Consider the following 13,941-nt stretch of genomic DNA (forward strand, 5'->3'; position numbering starts at 1 on the left):
CTACAGATCTTAATTAAACAAAATTTTTGCACGCATTTTTGTGCATTTTGCTCCCAAGCTCTAATTTTATTGATTTTCATTTCATTACATTACTAACACTGTACTTTATCTTTAGAAGACCCATATAACACAAGTCATACATATAGCTTACACCCAATGGAGGTATGAGAGATCCAAACTGGCGGCGTCTCACTTTGGACGCCTCCGTATCTAGAACGACGTAATAAAATTCGTCGTCTGCTTGCTCCAGTCTATAACTGGGAAGTGACAGGTGCTTGAATTCCTGGTGGAGTAGAAGAAACCCACAATAAGGACCCCGTTTGATGCACGCTTACAGTTAAACCTGTCGACCCATGACACTACTAAAGTTGCTTTACCACAAACTCTAGTTAAAGGGACCATGAAGACGTCGTCAAAACCTCTGGAAGCATATGTAATGCATTCCTGAACGCTAATACATTCACCATGCATAGTGCGAACCGAGCACTGTTTAGAATAATGGAGATATTAACTAAACACCACCGCCAAAAAAGGAGACTGCTGCGACCCGACTTGCCGGCACGACGGACAAACTGGATGCCCTTCACTCCAGGCGGAGCCTTTCAAGTCGCATTATGAGTTTGAAGAATAAAGAAACACCCACCACAATTAACGTCAATACGCATTACCTACTTCCAGTCCTACCCTCAATCCCCTCCGAATTTTCATGCAAGGAACGTTAATCCTCATCAAAGTTTCACAAGTTCATTTAAGCTGCCCTCGTGCTTTCTGTACCAACAGGTATCCCATGTACCACAAAAATGTACCACAAAAGAAGCTTGAGGAATGACCAGAACATACCTGCAGGAACTTATCGAAGCTCTGTTCGGGCCCAAATACAAACTGCAGCGACACCCTTTCTACCTGACATCCTGGAGCACCAGTAGCAGCGTGCAGCCGTGTAGTACTGCGTGCATTGGAAGTACTTTCTACGTGATCCGTTACCATGCGCAACATTGCTGCCGTCAGTGGGTAGTTCCTGAGGGCTGCCGATGAAACTTCATCACGCAGCATCCATTTCACCTAAATAAAATCGGGACGTGGGATAAGTACTGACAACTGCGACACATATTGCTTTAGAAGGTTTTATGAATGCATTCACGTCGCTATGTGACAGAGAAGTACCTTTTCTACACACTTGCTGATAACCTGGTTCTGAAACTCTGGCAGATGAGACAGCGGATCCCTTGAAGTCTCGACTTGAAAACTGTGCAAGAATTAGAAACCTTGGCTGTTAGAGTTAGTTCAACTCTGACTGAATTATAGAAAGAATCAGCGATTGCTGTTTATGCTTAGCGAAATGCATGCTGTGCACAGTGCAGTGTGTGAATGGCACATTTTCTTGTGTCCAGTTATGTGATCCAAACTGCTTCTGCACTCAAGGTAACAATCTTTTTATAGCGTATAAATGGGACCCTGTGCTTTAGGGCTAAACATGTTTTAACCCCCCCCCCCCCCCCCGATTTTCTTGTGGTAAAACCTTTGGAAAAGTGCCAATTCGGATACCAATACGGACATTGGAAGACGTTAAGTATTGGACACTCGGCACAGCTGTTCCACATCTTGTGTCAATGCAAAATGCGAGAAGCAATCTTTTTTTTTTCACCCAGAAATCTACTTTGCCACCCAATGTCACCCGATTTTACTCTGTTTTACAGATCCTGAGAGAGGACCCTGTTTTTATTATTTTTTGCTATGACCTGAATTGTATTGGTGCTTGTATGTAAATAAATATTCTGAAAAGAACGTATATTTATATATACATATCTTATATTTCCGCCGTCGCGTGACCGCGATCGTGCAGCAAGGCCTAGCGAGTCATGACCCGTCTCCAACGCAGTTCTTATGCGCTGCTAATGCAACAAGCCTTCTGAGCGGTTCCCCTCAGTTCAAACTCCACTTTATACGAACAAATCTTGGGGCCTCTTTGAGTTCGAATTAACGGGACTGCACTGTAGCAGCATAATGAAATGAGTATTACCCGCTCGATGCAATGCTGTGAGAATCATCTTCACTGTGCTCATCCAAGTTGACTGATGAGTCGCTGCGATAAGTTGACGACCGTACCAGGCCACTTGTAAGTAACATCTCAAAGTCTGGCGGGAGTGTCAAGCAGAGCAGGTCCAGCTGGACTTTCATGTTTTCCAAGTCTAACATTGGCTGAGAATTTTCGAGGCAGTTGATCACTTCACCTGAAAAGAGACGTCAACGAAAAGGTGCAACTTTTGTCCATTTATGGTATTTTATTTATTTACGGTCACGCCTCGATTATCCGGACACCTCAAGAGTCGTCCCTTTTCGTCCGGATAACGAATTTCCGGATAACCGGACCGAGCAAACTTCTGGGAGAACCCAAAAAATTTGGGAGAGCTCTTTATAGCTCCAGAAAAGAAAACAAGGAAAAGATTGTTACTTCAAAAATTTGTGCAAAGTGAGCTGCTTGGAATATTAGTAGGCACGCGTGCGACAGAATTTTTGTAACAGCCACGGCACCCACCGCGTCACCCTGCTGTTAAAGAAGGGGAATGTCTCAGAAAGTTGGTTCCGCACACGTTTTCGTCTTTTTAAAAATCCCTTTGTCATAAGCCAAAAAAAAAGACGGACGATGCTTTAGGATGGCCTGGACATTGACGTTCACATGGAGATTTCTTGCACCCGGTGGGTACAGCACACCTTTTACACTTATCGTCTACCACTTCTACCGTGTGCCCACACGCATCTACCGCTTCTACCGTGTGCCCACACGCATCTACCGCTTCTACCGTGTGCCCACACGCATCTACCGCTTCTACCGTGTGCCCACACGCATCTACCGCTTCTACCGTGTGCCCACACGCATCTACCGCTTCTACCGTGTGCCCACACGCATCTACCGCTTCTACCGTGTGCCCACACGCATCTACCGCTTCTACCGTGTGCCCACACGCATCTACCGCTTCTACCGTGTGCCCACACGCATCTACCGTGTGCCCACACGCATCTACCGCTTCTACCGTGTGCCCACACGCATCAAAAGGGAGTGACCTCTGAAGAAAGGGGAGTCAAACAATACCGAATGCCCCCGTGAGATGTGACCCCTTTCCGGAATAATGCGAACGCAGCACATGCCAGAAACAGAGGACGTTGACTTTTCCAGATAAGCGAATCAGAATGACCTAGGTCCTGGGAGATTTTTCCCTGTACTTGCCGTCCAGATACGGATAACAAATTCCGGATAACTGACACAAAATCCAATGGTAGCAGGTTTGTTCCCGATAATGTAGTAATGTAATGTTTTCCGGATATCTGAACTCCGGATAAGTGAGACACGACTGTACTTATTTATTCCGAGGGTACAAAGTAAAAGTTTGTCCATTACTTGGTACATTTCACATTGTTTAAACTGGGTCTATGTTTAAGCAGATCACAATGTCACTGGTAAGACCAGTTAACCCAGTTTAAACGTCGTAAATTCTTCCGACATAGACATAACATTTGGACAAAGACTTCTGACATTCTGACACAGACAGTGACAACAGCAATGAAATAAGTGATTTCCAGGCCGTGGCAGATGATATGTACAGGGGATGTGCTGTGTGCATCTTCTGTCGTTGCACCGGAAACAACAGTATTTCGCGAATCGGCTACAGTGTTTCTTGTATCCAAGAAACTGCATGTGCGTGTACTACGTACTACGTAAACTTGATGCACTGTAAAGTTGGTCTTGCACAAAAGATAACGTTAAAAACTTCAAATTAACTTCTCTGATCGTGAATAGAGAGAAAAAGCATAGCAAGTGCATTTCCTGCACTTTGGTGTGCTCTACTTCATCTCTGATCATACAAATATCTTCCGCGACCCGGAGAGATTTGTATCATCGAGATTCTACAGTATCCCTGTTGCCGGCGCAAATGTAAGGCCACTCCAGCTGCGAAAAGCTTACCGAGGCAGGTGGGTAACGATGTGAGTGAGCATGTTCCAACAGCACCGGCTGTTTTGATCAAACACGTCAGGTGTCCAAACAGGGGAGGAATAAATGGCTCCGCTTCGCGAATCGTTTCCATGGCCTCATCTTCATCTCCTTCCTCTGTGTCACCCATCACTGACCTTGGATTGGAGTGAATTTGCTAAGGTGATCACCAGTAAGACACTGAGAGCGTACAAGTTGTCAGAATGATTACCGAAGCACAACACTGCGTTTACACTAAAATTTTATTTCCGAAATGCAGATTGTGAGTGAGATATCTAATTGTATAATGATTTCATCGCACATACCTCGCTGATGCAGCGGAGGATTCGGCACCCGTGGCACGAGACCCTAGGCTCGTTATATCTGGCAAAGCCCTCTTTTCCGCACCATCCGCCGCTGCGATAGGCTCTTCAGCTCCTACGAGGAAGAGGACAAAAATGTTACGTGCCGACATCGACGGATGAACTTGCATCATGAGAGAACTCGACATAGATGTAAAACCCGGGGAGAACAGATATAAGTGCGACTCACTGTGAGCATCTGCACAAAATTCGACATTTTGCGACTTGTCCGTGTCTGTGTCCATATCATTCCAGTCACTGAGCTCTCCTTCTGGGTTGGCCACAGGCTCCTTGTTCTCCTTTGCAGGAAGCTAAAAGCAAATTGAATGCTTAAGCATGTCCTTCACACTACTCGAGCATTATTTCTGACATGCAAAGTGGCAAAGGAGGGACTGTGTCATCTTACTGATTCACCATCAACTGATCGTTCATTCATCAACTGATTTACAAGTAAGCTCTTGACAACAACGGCGACGACGTAATTGGCTGCAGAAAATTATTTGCCGAGGAATCAAAACATGGAGGAAGCCATCTTGCGTTTGCGTAAAATATCGCACAATGAAAAATGTTTAGCGATCATGTCACATAATTGCTACGGCAATTTTATTTTGTTCCACAAATAATCAGATCCAAAAGTGACTGAAATAAGAGAAAGATTTCTTTTCCTACCTCGCGTTCCTCCTTGTGTGGCGGACTATAGTAGTAGTAGTCCGGGCGAGAAGGAACAGGTTGAAAGACTTCCTGCAGCACTTCTTGAAAGCGCTGTTTGATGCTAAGGTGCAACTGCTGCACTACTTCGCAAGGATGATGCCGTTCAAGGAGGCTCACTGGGAACAGACTACTCAGGCTATTCAAGTAAAAGGACAGCAATTGTCACTGTGGCTTCTCCCTGTATATCTGTTACCGTGTGTTCACACGAGCGACACTCCCCCCCAAAGCGGAAGATGCGAAAAGCGTCGTAGCTTGCTGCTGTCACGTGAGCGCGTCTTGTCTTCACGTACACTGCTGACCGTGGGGAACATCCTGCTACAGAGCCACAAGATATTCTGTAGCAGACGACAGGAAAACATGCTGACGGTGTCGTCTGCTAAACGACCAGTACGCCACTCCCGATATTCTGCACCGTGTGAATGCTCAACATATAATAAGGTACGGAACTTGGGCTGTGTGAGCAGTGTTTTTGCTTTTTCTTCCACTAGCATATTTCGTGAGGATGACGCTCATGTGAATACACGGTTATTCACACAGACAAAGACTAAACATTGCCTACAGCGTTAGTCCAGCAAACATTACACATTTCCATCCTATCGTAAAAATAAAAGGCCGCATTTATCCCGCCACAAGCCTTGCAGACTGATAGCCATTTGGAACTTTTTCCAAACATTATGGTCATGTAGAAGAAAAATTAAAAATCAAACAATATCTCACACACAGGTGGCATACAGATCAAGAGGATTAGTGCATAATGTCAGCATGTCACATTGTTGTAGGCAGCAGCACCACCTGTGCGTTGTGATGTGAACGTGAAGAGGACACATGTGTAATGTTTGCTAGACTAACCCTGTAATTAACCGCAGTGTATGTTGCGCGTGTTGTTCTCCCTTAAGTACCAATCATTCTAACTTGATCTCGCCTTACTGTGGCAAGGGGGCTTCCAACGCCCTGTATTATAATAGTAATAAATTATAGTCATATAGTTGTAGCATAAATATGCTCTGGACTATAGCCACGATGAAACAAGCTTGAGCATGGGCTACACAAAATACACAAACATGCGCAACAAAGCTCAAACCAGCAAAACACTTTTATTTGACGCAGAACGACAAATGTATATACACAATAACCACAACTGTCTGTGGGAGATTGTGGAGGAAAACTGACTCAGAAAGCAACAGACACAATTTGCAACAGACAACATAAGCAACAGACAACATAGCAGACAAAAACAGACATTTGTGGTTATTGCGCGTATATATTTGTGGTTTCGTGTCAAGTAAAAGTGTTTTGCTGGTTTGAGCTTCGTTGTGTATGTTCGAGTATTTCGTGTAGCCCATACTGAGGCTCGTTTCATCATGGATTTCGTCCACTAGCTAGCCTGTGTTTACACTATTTTATCTAGACTATAGTTATGTCCAGTTACATAGCATTGTAAAATGACGACAAAACCTGAGACACGGAACAGAAAAGAGACGACACGACACGTTCTCAAACACAGCAACCCATTTAATGACAGCCTACACTCCCAATAACCTCCCGATGGAGGTTATCATCCCATCAGGAGGCTATTGGGAGTGTAGGCTGTCATTAAATGGGTTGCTGTGTTTGAGGACGTGTCGTGTCGTCTTTTTTCTGTTCCGTGTCTCAGGTTTTATCGTCGTTTTACAATGTACCAGCTCGCCTGCACCCTAGCACTTCTACCATACATAGCATTCTCTGGCCGTTCGTATCGTTATGCTTTAATGAAGTTTATTTCTCCCCATAGGTACTTAAAATTAAGGGCCAGGCACACGATTCACACGAAGCCGAGATTTGTGATGCTTCTAGGATAACAAAAAATGATCACCTTTCATCAGTAAGAGAAGGACCTTCTTTGTCATCCCCATGAGCAGACTGTTCTGCGTGCTCCTGAAGAGCGCGATGAGAATGTTCCACGGTGGTCTTGATGCGAAAGTCCCGCGTGTGCCCACACGTTGCTTGCAGAAACTCTGTTATGTCGATGGTGACGACTGATTCTTCGCACATGTCTTCCACGACTGCATTGACGTCGCGGCAGTCTACAGTTAGGCCTTCCTGCAGTGCTCTAGAAAAAGGCTTAGTGAACGATCAATTTATAAAAAAAATGCAGTGCAACCATTTACCTAAAGACGCTGTAAACGAAGCTTCTGGAAAAAGCTTTACAAATCAGAGGACAATGTTTCTTGACCATAATGCAGTCGCTGCTGAACTCCGAGTCATCGGATCTCGGTTCTGGTGACAAGGTTTTATGGCTTACGGCTGAAAACCAGAAAAGAAAGGAAAAAAAAAAAAGACTGTTACAGCACCGTAACTGTCGTCTGTTTCATACGGCACATATCTAGGGCATCAGTTTTCTGGACCAGTTCGCGTGGCATAGTGATTAGGATGATAGTCTTCCTTCACTGGGACGTGACGTGGGTTCGAATCCCGGCACCGGCTGTGCTGTCTGAGGTTTTCCCTGGGTTTTCCGAAGACTTTCCAGGCGAATGTCGGCGCAGTTCCTTCTGAAGTCGGCCCAGGACGCATACTAACCCCCCTGTCCCCCACTTCTTCCTGCTGTCCTCTCTCCATCTGTCCACGTCTGTACACCACTCATAGCCACAGTTGCTTCATGGTGCTAACAAATAGCTTTTAAAAAGTTTTCCGGGTTGAATAACTTTCACAAAGGGGCAAAAACCGGGACTTACCTACATAACATATTTGGAAAATAATGGGTTACGTTACACCAGACTGTGAAGCAAACGTGTCTATGAGCCATATGCAGATGAGTACAGATGAAGAAGAGATACCTATGAGAACCCATATACCTATATGCATATAAGAACCTTTATACATGTATACCTATAAGAAGTTTATATGCCTACTTTATCTGCATCACTGTCACTTTTGGACTGAAACCTGCGAATAAAAACCCACGCTTGCCAAAGCTCAAATTTTATCAATTGTGATTGTGACGTGCACTAAATACTAGGCGCTCCCTCTCTCAATCTTGTGAGACACGCGAAGGGAGGTTTTCTTTGTTCCCCGGGAATCTGCTCTTTCACGTGACATCAAGTTTACGACAAACTCAGCGACAAGGTACACAGACGAACAAGGGATTCTCTTGTTCGTCTGTGTACCTCATCTCTGAGTGCGTCACAGTCATGTACGAACCAGCCCCCTTGGTGGCTTATTCGCACCAAGTTTACTTTGTCTTACAGCCCCTGAAAACAAAACATGAACGCACAAGGGCCCAGGTGAGGGCAACAGGAAGGAGAACACCCGGCCAGAAATAGAGAAAAACCATCCTTTTGCAAGACCATCAACACACTGTATCCACTCGAAGGTCATATTCTGTTCAGCCCTAGACAACGTGTCTAAGTGCGTGTCTAAGCATGTTATTAAAAACAGAACCTGTCTTCCATACCATCCTCACTTGTCTGATTCTGCTGGCAAGCTTGATCGCTTCCAGGTAACACTTCTGGTGCCATGGTAAGATCGAGGTAGACGTCCTTCCATCTTCTTACACCACCCTGGTAAACGAGGCGTCCAATCACAGCGGAGACGGGGGCGTCGTAGATGTACACGGGCAACGGTATGCACTGCTTCACTGTGCTGACAGCCTCACCTGGATCCGAAAGAGAAAGGCCTAAAGTTTGCCCACAGATAAGAGAAGAATCCCTCACGAGTGTCTTTAAATGGTGCTTTCATTTATAGCATGGAGGAAACAAACAGTGGAGAAGCCTAGGTTGGAGGCCCGACTCCCCGCACAACTGGACTCCAGTCATCTGAGAAAGCAATCAGTGAAAGCCACATGGATCAGGTTGGCTTCTTAAAGAAGCACGGAAAGTGATTCAGTCACTAGCTTTTTTTAAATCCGAGTCGTTAACCGGACTACTAAAATGCGAGGAGATTTATTCGGCAGATGTATAAATCTTGCAGAATTCAATTTGAAACATCGCGACTGTGCGCTACGGTGGCAGTGCCCACAACTAGCCGCCTGAGTCACTTTGACGTCACTACGCAGAGTCACTACGGAACAGCCAACGCCACCTAGATAGTGAAAGCCTGCTTACTCGTAGACGTGACGTAACAACTAAGAGTCGGCCAATCAGGATTGTGCTTTCAACGGGGGTAGCCAATCACGGACGAGCTTTCAGTGGCTGTAGCTATGGAGACAAATTACCGTTGTCTGCAAGTAGCGATTGAAAGTCCCCGCGTACTAAACGGGAAAAGTTTAACATAAAGAGCAAAACGGTCTCAATATCGATTTCCTGGAAAGCGTGTTGCGCATTTTGTCTACAGATTCACGTCTACAGGTTCCAAGTTAGCTGCAAGCATTTGTGAGTTCTTGAATTCGCAGAACAGCGAATCCCTGACTTTATATGTTAATTAATGAAATTAATAATTCTGACTTTATATGTCCACGTAGCAAAGGAGGGAGCGGAGGCAATAAGGAGGCCTTCTGTGCCTAGGTGGCGTTGGTACAGCCCGCTAACTGGTATGGAGAAACGTCGTCTGCTACACGAGGAGAGAATTGGGAGAGAAGTGGAAAAAAAAAAGTGTGGAAAGCACTGGCCCCAATTGGAGCGCGGTCTCTCTTGTAACCGTAATGACATCACCGGTGACATTTTTCTTTTTCCCTCCTCGTCGTTTCACCCTGCAGAGGGAGTAGAGCGGGAACACGTGGGTGAGATGTTCCGGGGCATTTTTTTAAAACAAAAAATCGGTCTTCTCAGATGTGTTCTACCACGTGCTATCCTTTTATGCCTGTCCAAAACCTTCTTCTTCCATTTCCTTTCCTCCATGATTTATGTGCTTTGAGACAATGTAAGAGCTGGTCACAAAGTGGTGTGTCTACATCGACAACTGGTTCAGTTCTTGGCAATATGCTACCAAAACATAGCAAACTTAAAGGAGCATGGAAGGACTCGAACAAAAATAAGTCGGGAGAAGCGTAAATTAGGACAAGAAGTCCTGGGACCGCTTACACGAAACTGCTTGAGGGAAATACCCAATGAATTTTTCACTCAATGCACACCAGGTGCATTAACGAGTGAAAAACTCGCCGATTATTTCCCTGAAATAGCTTCGTGCAAGTGGGCCCAGGGATATATACTCGCACAAAAAGTATGACAGCAGCAGGCAATCCTGGTGCGCAAGAGAGCTTTCAATCTGAGAGAGGGTCAGAAATTCTCCTTTCCCCCGGCTGCCAGTCCCGCGTCTCGACGGGTCGCTTTTGGTAGCAGACGATTCTCGGGAGCCAATAAATAGTGCCGACGGACTTGATGTCACCATATGGCAGGAGTAGCATGGGCAAGGTTGCCACTGCTGTGTGCATTCTTGTAAACCAATTTTCTCAGGAAATTTGCATTTCCCAAACGAAATATTTTGCGTAACGGTTCCTGAAGGTAGTATGTTCACATCATGCGGAATGGAATATGTGTTCCAAGTGCCTTCCATGATCCATTCTTCCAGTCATCTTGTCTAGCATTATATGGACAAGACTAGAAAGATGATTTTGACGACATGCTTCGTGTAGAGGTGCAAATTATAACTAGGGCCTGACTTTTTAGGGTTAAACCCGCATCCGCCCGATATTTACCCCCCGAACAAAATCTTTAAAATTCGGGTTTAACCCGAATCTACCCGAAAACATCCGGGTCGCGCGCATTAAAATAAAGTTTGATAACATTGCTAAACATTAGTTCCGTGTTAAGACAAATTTTTATTAAACAAAAAAAAAAAAATCACCCGAATACACCCGAATTCCTGACGACAGAATATGCCGTAACGGGATTTAACCCGAATACACCCGAATTTTCGAATGAAAAATATCGCCTGATATTTACCCCCCGAATTTGGCCAAAAATAAAACCCGAAAAAGTCAGGCCCTAATTATAACATAGGACAGCAAAAGTTGCTCTAGGACGTATGAGGTACATATTTAGATGGTGTTTTTTTGCAGCTTCTCAGTGTACTGGAGTGGTAAAGTGAACGGTTAATTTGGAGAGATATCTGGTTTAACTCTATCCCAGACTCTCCACATGAACTTGATATGCACCCACAACTTTTGTGTCAAGTTCTTTGTCCAAAACTATGCAAGTCACAACGCTACCATTTCACTCAATTATGTGTGTGGTCTCGTTCGTGACTTCACTCACCTTCTGATTTACTTTGTTCCTCCTCTGCATCAGCGTCACCCACATTTTCCCCATCCTTTATCGTTTCTTCAACCCGCTGCATGGCAGGAATGTGAAACGCAACCCCATCTTCGAGAAGCGGAGTCGAACACAGCTGTACGCTGCCACCATCCACGCATGACGACAGGCTATTGTTCCTCTGTGCATCCAGCAAATCTCCTTCACGATCTTCCGAGCCTTCCACCATCAGCTGTAACAGCTCGTGGTATGAGCTTGGCATAAAAGTCAGCAGCACGTGAGAGTTTGTGGCTGGATGGCCCGATGCATCCGCACCCGAAAAGCTTCGAACAAAGCAACGCCACTCTGGCGGCGAACTGGGTGTCAAGGGCGATGAGAACGGCAGGGGATGCAGACGCACATCACGTGGCCTGTTGTAGATCTCGAGTGGAAGCATCGCCATTTCCTCACGTGAGAGGGGCAGTTCGCGATCGTGTAGGTGTTGCATTGCTTCGAGAAAATGTTGGAGCAGCAGATCGTTGGAGCGAGACTGAACAGCCGCGATGTTTTCCCGAGAGATTTTGCCGTGTGTACCTGGAGACAGAGGATGCCAGTGATTGATGCGATGATTAAGAGAGTGCAGCCTCGTGGGGTATTTATGTAGCAAAGAAACTAGGGTCGCTCCCATTGTATAAGGCACGTCCGTCCTGGGGAAAGCATTTCTGGCAATATACTAAAGCTGTTAGGCTAGATCAAAAACAGTGCTCATCTTCGATACGTGTGACGTGCCATATCAGCATACATATTCACTTTAGTGTCGGCATACATATCAGATTGAGCTCGTGGTTTCTCAGGGGCACACAAAAAATGCAAAAAAGAGTTCTACACACACACACACACAAACAACGAGACTTGTACGGTATAGAACGACATCCTACTTCATGCCGGTTCCTATTCAGTGTAAAACCAATTTACCGTAATTTCACGCGTATTAGCCGCGGCTTATGCGCGATTTTTTTTTCTCACGGGCGCCCTGCGGCTTATCCACAGGTGCGGCTTATCTGATGACTATTATATTTTCCTGGTATTTTCCCCATACGCCGATTTTAACGAAAGGGCCGACAGTGTCTCTGGAACAGCACTGCCCTGCCGATGCACGAACAGTGCGTAACAGGGACGGGTCTACATTTGAGCAAATTGATCTTCCTGGTGCATTCCCCCCAAGCAGCTTTAACGAAAGTGGTGACAGCGATTCACGTCTTCTGGAAGACCACTGACCCATCAATCCACGAAAAACGCCCAACAAGGGCACAATCCAATCTTGGTAGAACTCTAAAGAGCTGACCTCCTTTGTGGCACACTATGCTGACCCCGGAGTATGGACCACAGGGTTTACGGCCTTCTTTATGGTCTCCTTCGTCACACAAATCAGTCGTCTCGTATTGCCCGCGGCTTATCTGCCAGAAAAATTTCACAAAACGTTCCTGAAAAAGCGTCCCGCGGCTCATCTGCGGTGCGGCTTATGCGCGTGAAATTACGGTACTCTCAAGTTTCATAGTTGATGCCATTCACTGAGTAAAATAAATGTATAGCACAAAACCATCAAAACATTTTGAATATTAGATTCTTAGATTAGATTAGATTTCTTTCTAAATTTGCGCATCATGTAGCAGAACGTACTCAGACTGAAAGTTGAGAAGAGTGCTTCTGCCTGCTGGCACTTTGGAAGTAGTTTCATTATGCTGAATGAGAATGGCACAGGGATCACGACTGGTTCAGGGGTCGTTGGTTTCACCTGAAACTAGAAACGCATCAAGATGTGAATAAACAAACACAATGCAGAAATCCATCTTACCAATCCCGCCTGCGAAAGCGTAAGGTCCGGGGTAGAACGCAGTCCGGTAGGTTGTCCCAGAGAATCCAGGGCCGGGGTAGTGGGAGGGGTTACGAGAGGTTGCGGCGTTATGGGACCTGGACATGCCAGCTCTCCCTTGACGCAGGCCAGATTGAGGTGCTCTAAGGTGATGAGCGACGCTATGCACTCGAAGTCCATCTCGTAGAGCTAAGAAAAAAAAAAAAGAAAGAGTAAAGTTTTGTTTTTACCACTATAAGCAAAGTTGGGACAATAGAAGTGCCTTTTTCGTGCCATTCAGACGGTGATATGGGTCCAGGGAAACCAGGGCCCTTTTGCACAAAAATTGCCTAACTGTAAGGAACACCTGAGGAGGAACCTATGGAGGAACCTAACTGTAAGGAACCGTTAGCGCAGCTTTGAGACTACTTTGAGCACATGCTGCAGCCCTAAATTTCGTTATCTTCCAGCACGTGCCAAACACACTATCAAATGTTGCGGCTAAGGGTTTTCCTTATCTTCGATTCCTAATGCAACTTTTTTGGTGAACGAGCCCAGGCATTATTGCCCAATCAATCGTTTGGGGCAAAACTGGACACTTCTTACGCACCTGGCCTTAGCTGACTTCAATTGGGCTTTGGTCGTGTTCGTTTATTGAACTCGAGATAGTCGACTCATGGTGGCCGAAAATGTAGGGCGTGGCTCTCTCGATGACATCCCCGTGGCATTGACTCCTGCTCTAAAATTCCAGGATGCAACAGTAGAGGTGCTCCCAGTGACCCCCTTCTAAATGCGGGTCGCAGGTGTCGGTGACGTACGATGACTCACACACGTCACAACTCTGACTCACGGGTCGCGTGAGTTGAGTAAACGAACACAACTTTTGTGAACTACGTGTAGTGCAAA

General features: G+C 45.6%; 1 protein-coding gene across 1 annotated transcript in view; it reads right to left on the minus strand.

The window, feature by feature from the left end:
* Positions 1–13,941, minus strand: part of LOC135390603 (KICSTOR complex protein SZT2-like) — a 67,929-nt gene that overhangs the window by 29,201 nt on the left and 24,787 nt on the right. The window contains exons 22-35 of the mRNA XM_064620360.1: positions 13,039–13,245; positions 12,864–12,984; positions 11,208–11,777; positions 8,471–8,671; positions 7,188–7,323; positions 6,893–7,129; positions 4,999–5,176; positions 4,520–4,640; positions 4,294–4,405; positions 3,962–4,125; positions 2,021–2,231; positions 1,165–1,246; positions 841–1,062; positions 152–283 (exon numbers count right to left, since the gene is read on the minus strand). Coding sequence (XP_064476430.1) covers positions 152–283; positions 841–1,062; positions 1,165–1,246; positions 2,021–2,231; positions 3,962–4,125; positions 4,294–4,405; positions 4,520–4,640; positions 4,999–5,176; positions 6,893–7,129; positions 7,188–7,323; positions 8,471–8,671; positions 11,208–11,777; positions 12,864–12,984; positions 13,039–13,245 — 2,694 coding nt within the window. The remainder of the gene's footprint in view (positions 1–151; positions 284–840; positions 1,063–1,164; positions 1,247–2,020; positions 2,232–3,961; positions 4,126–4,293; positions 4,406–4,519; positions 4,641–4,998; positions 5,177–6,892; positions 7,130–7,187; positions 7,324–8,470; positions 8,672–11,207; positions 11,778–12,863; positions 12,985–13,038; positions 13,246–13,941) is intronic.

This window comes from Ornithodoros turicata, chromosome 4 (genome assembly GCF_037126465.1).
Source record: "Ornithodoros turicata isolate Travis chromosome 4, ASM3712646v1, whole genome shotgun sequence".
Taxonomy (NCBI): Eukaryota; Metazoa; Arthropoda; class Arachnida; order Ixodida; family Argasidae; genus Ornithodoros; species Ornithodoros turicata.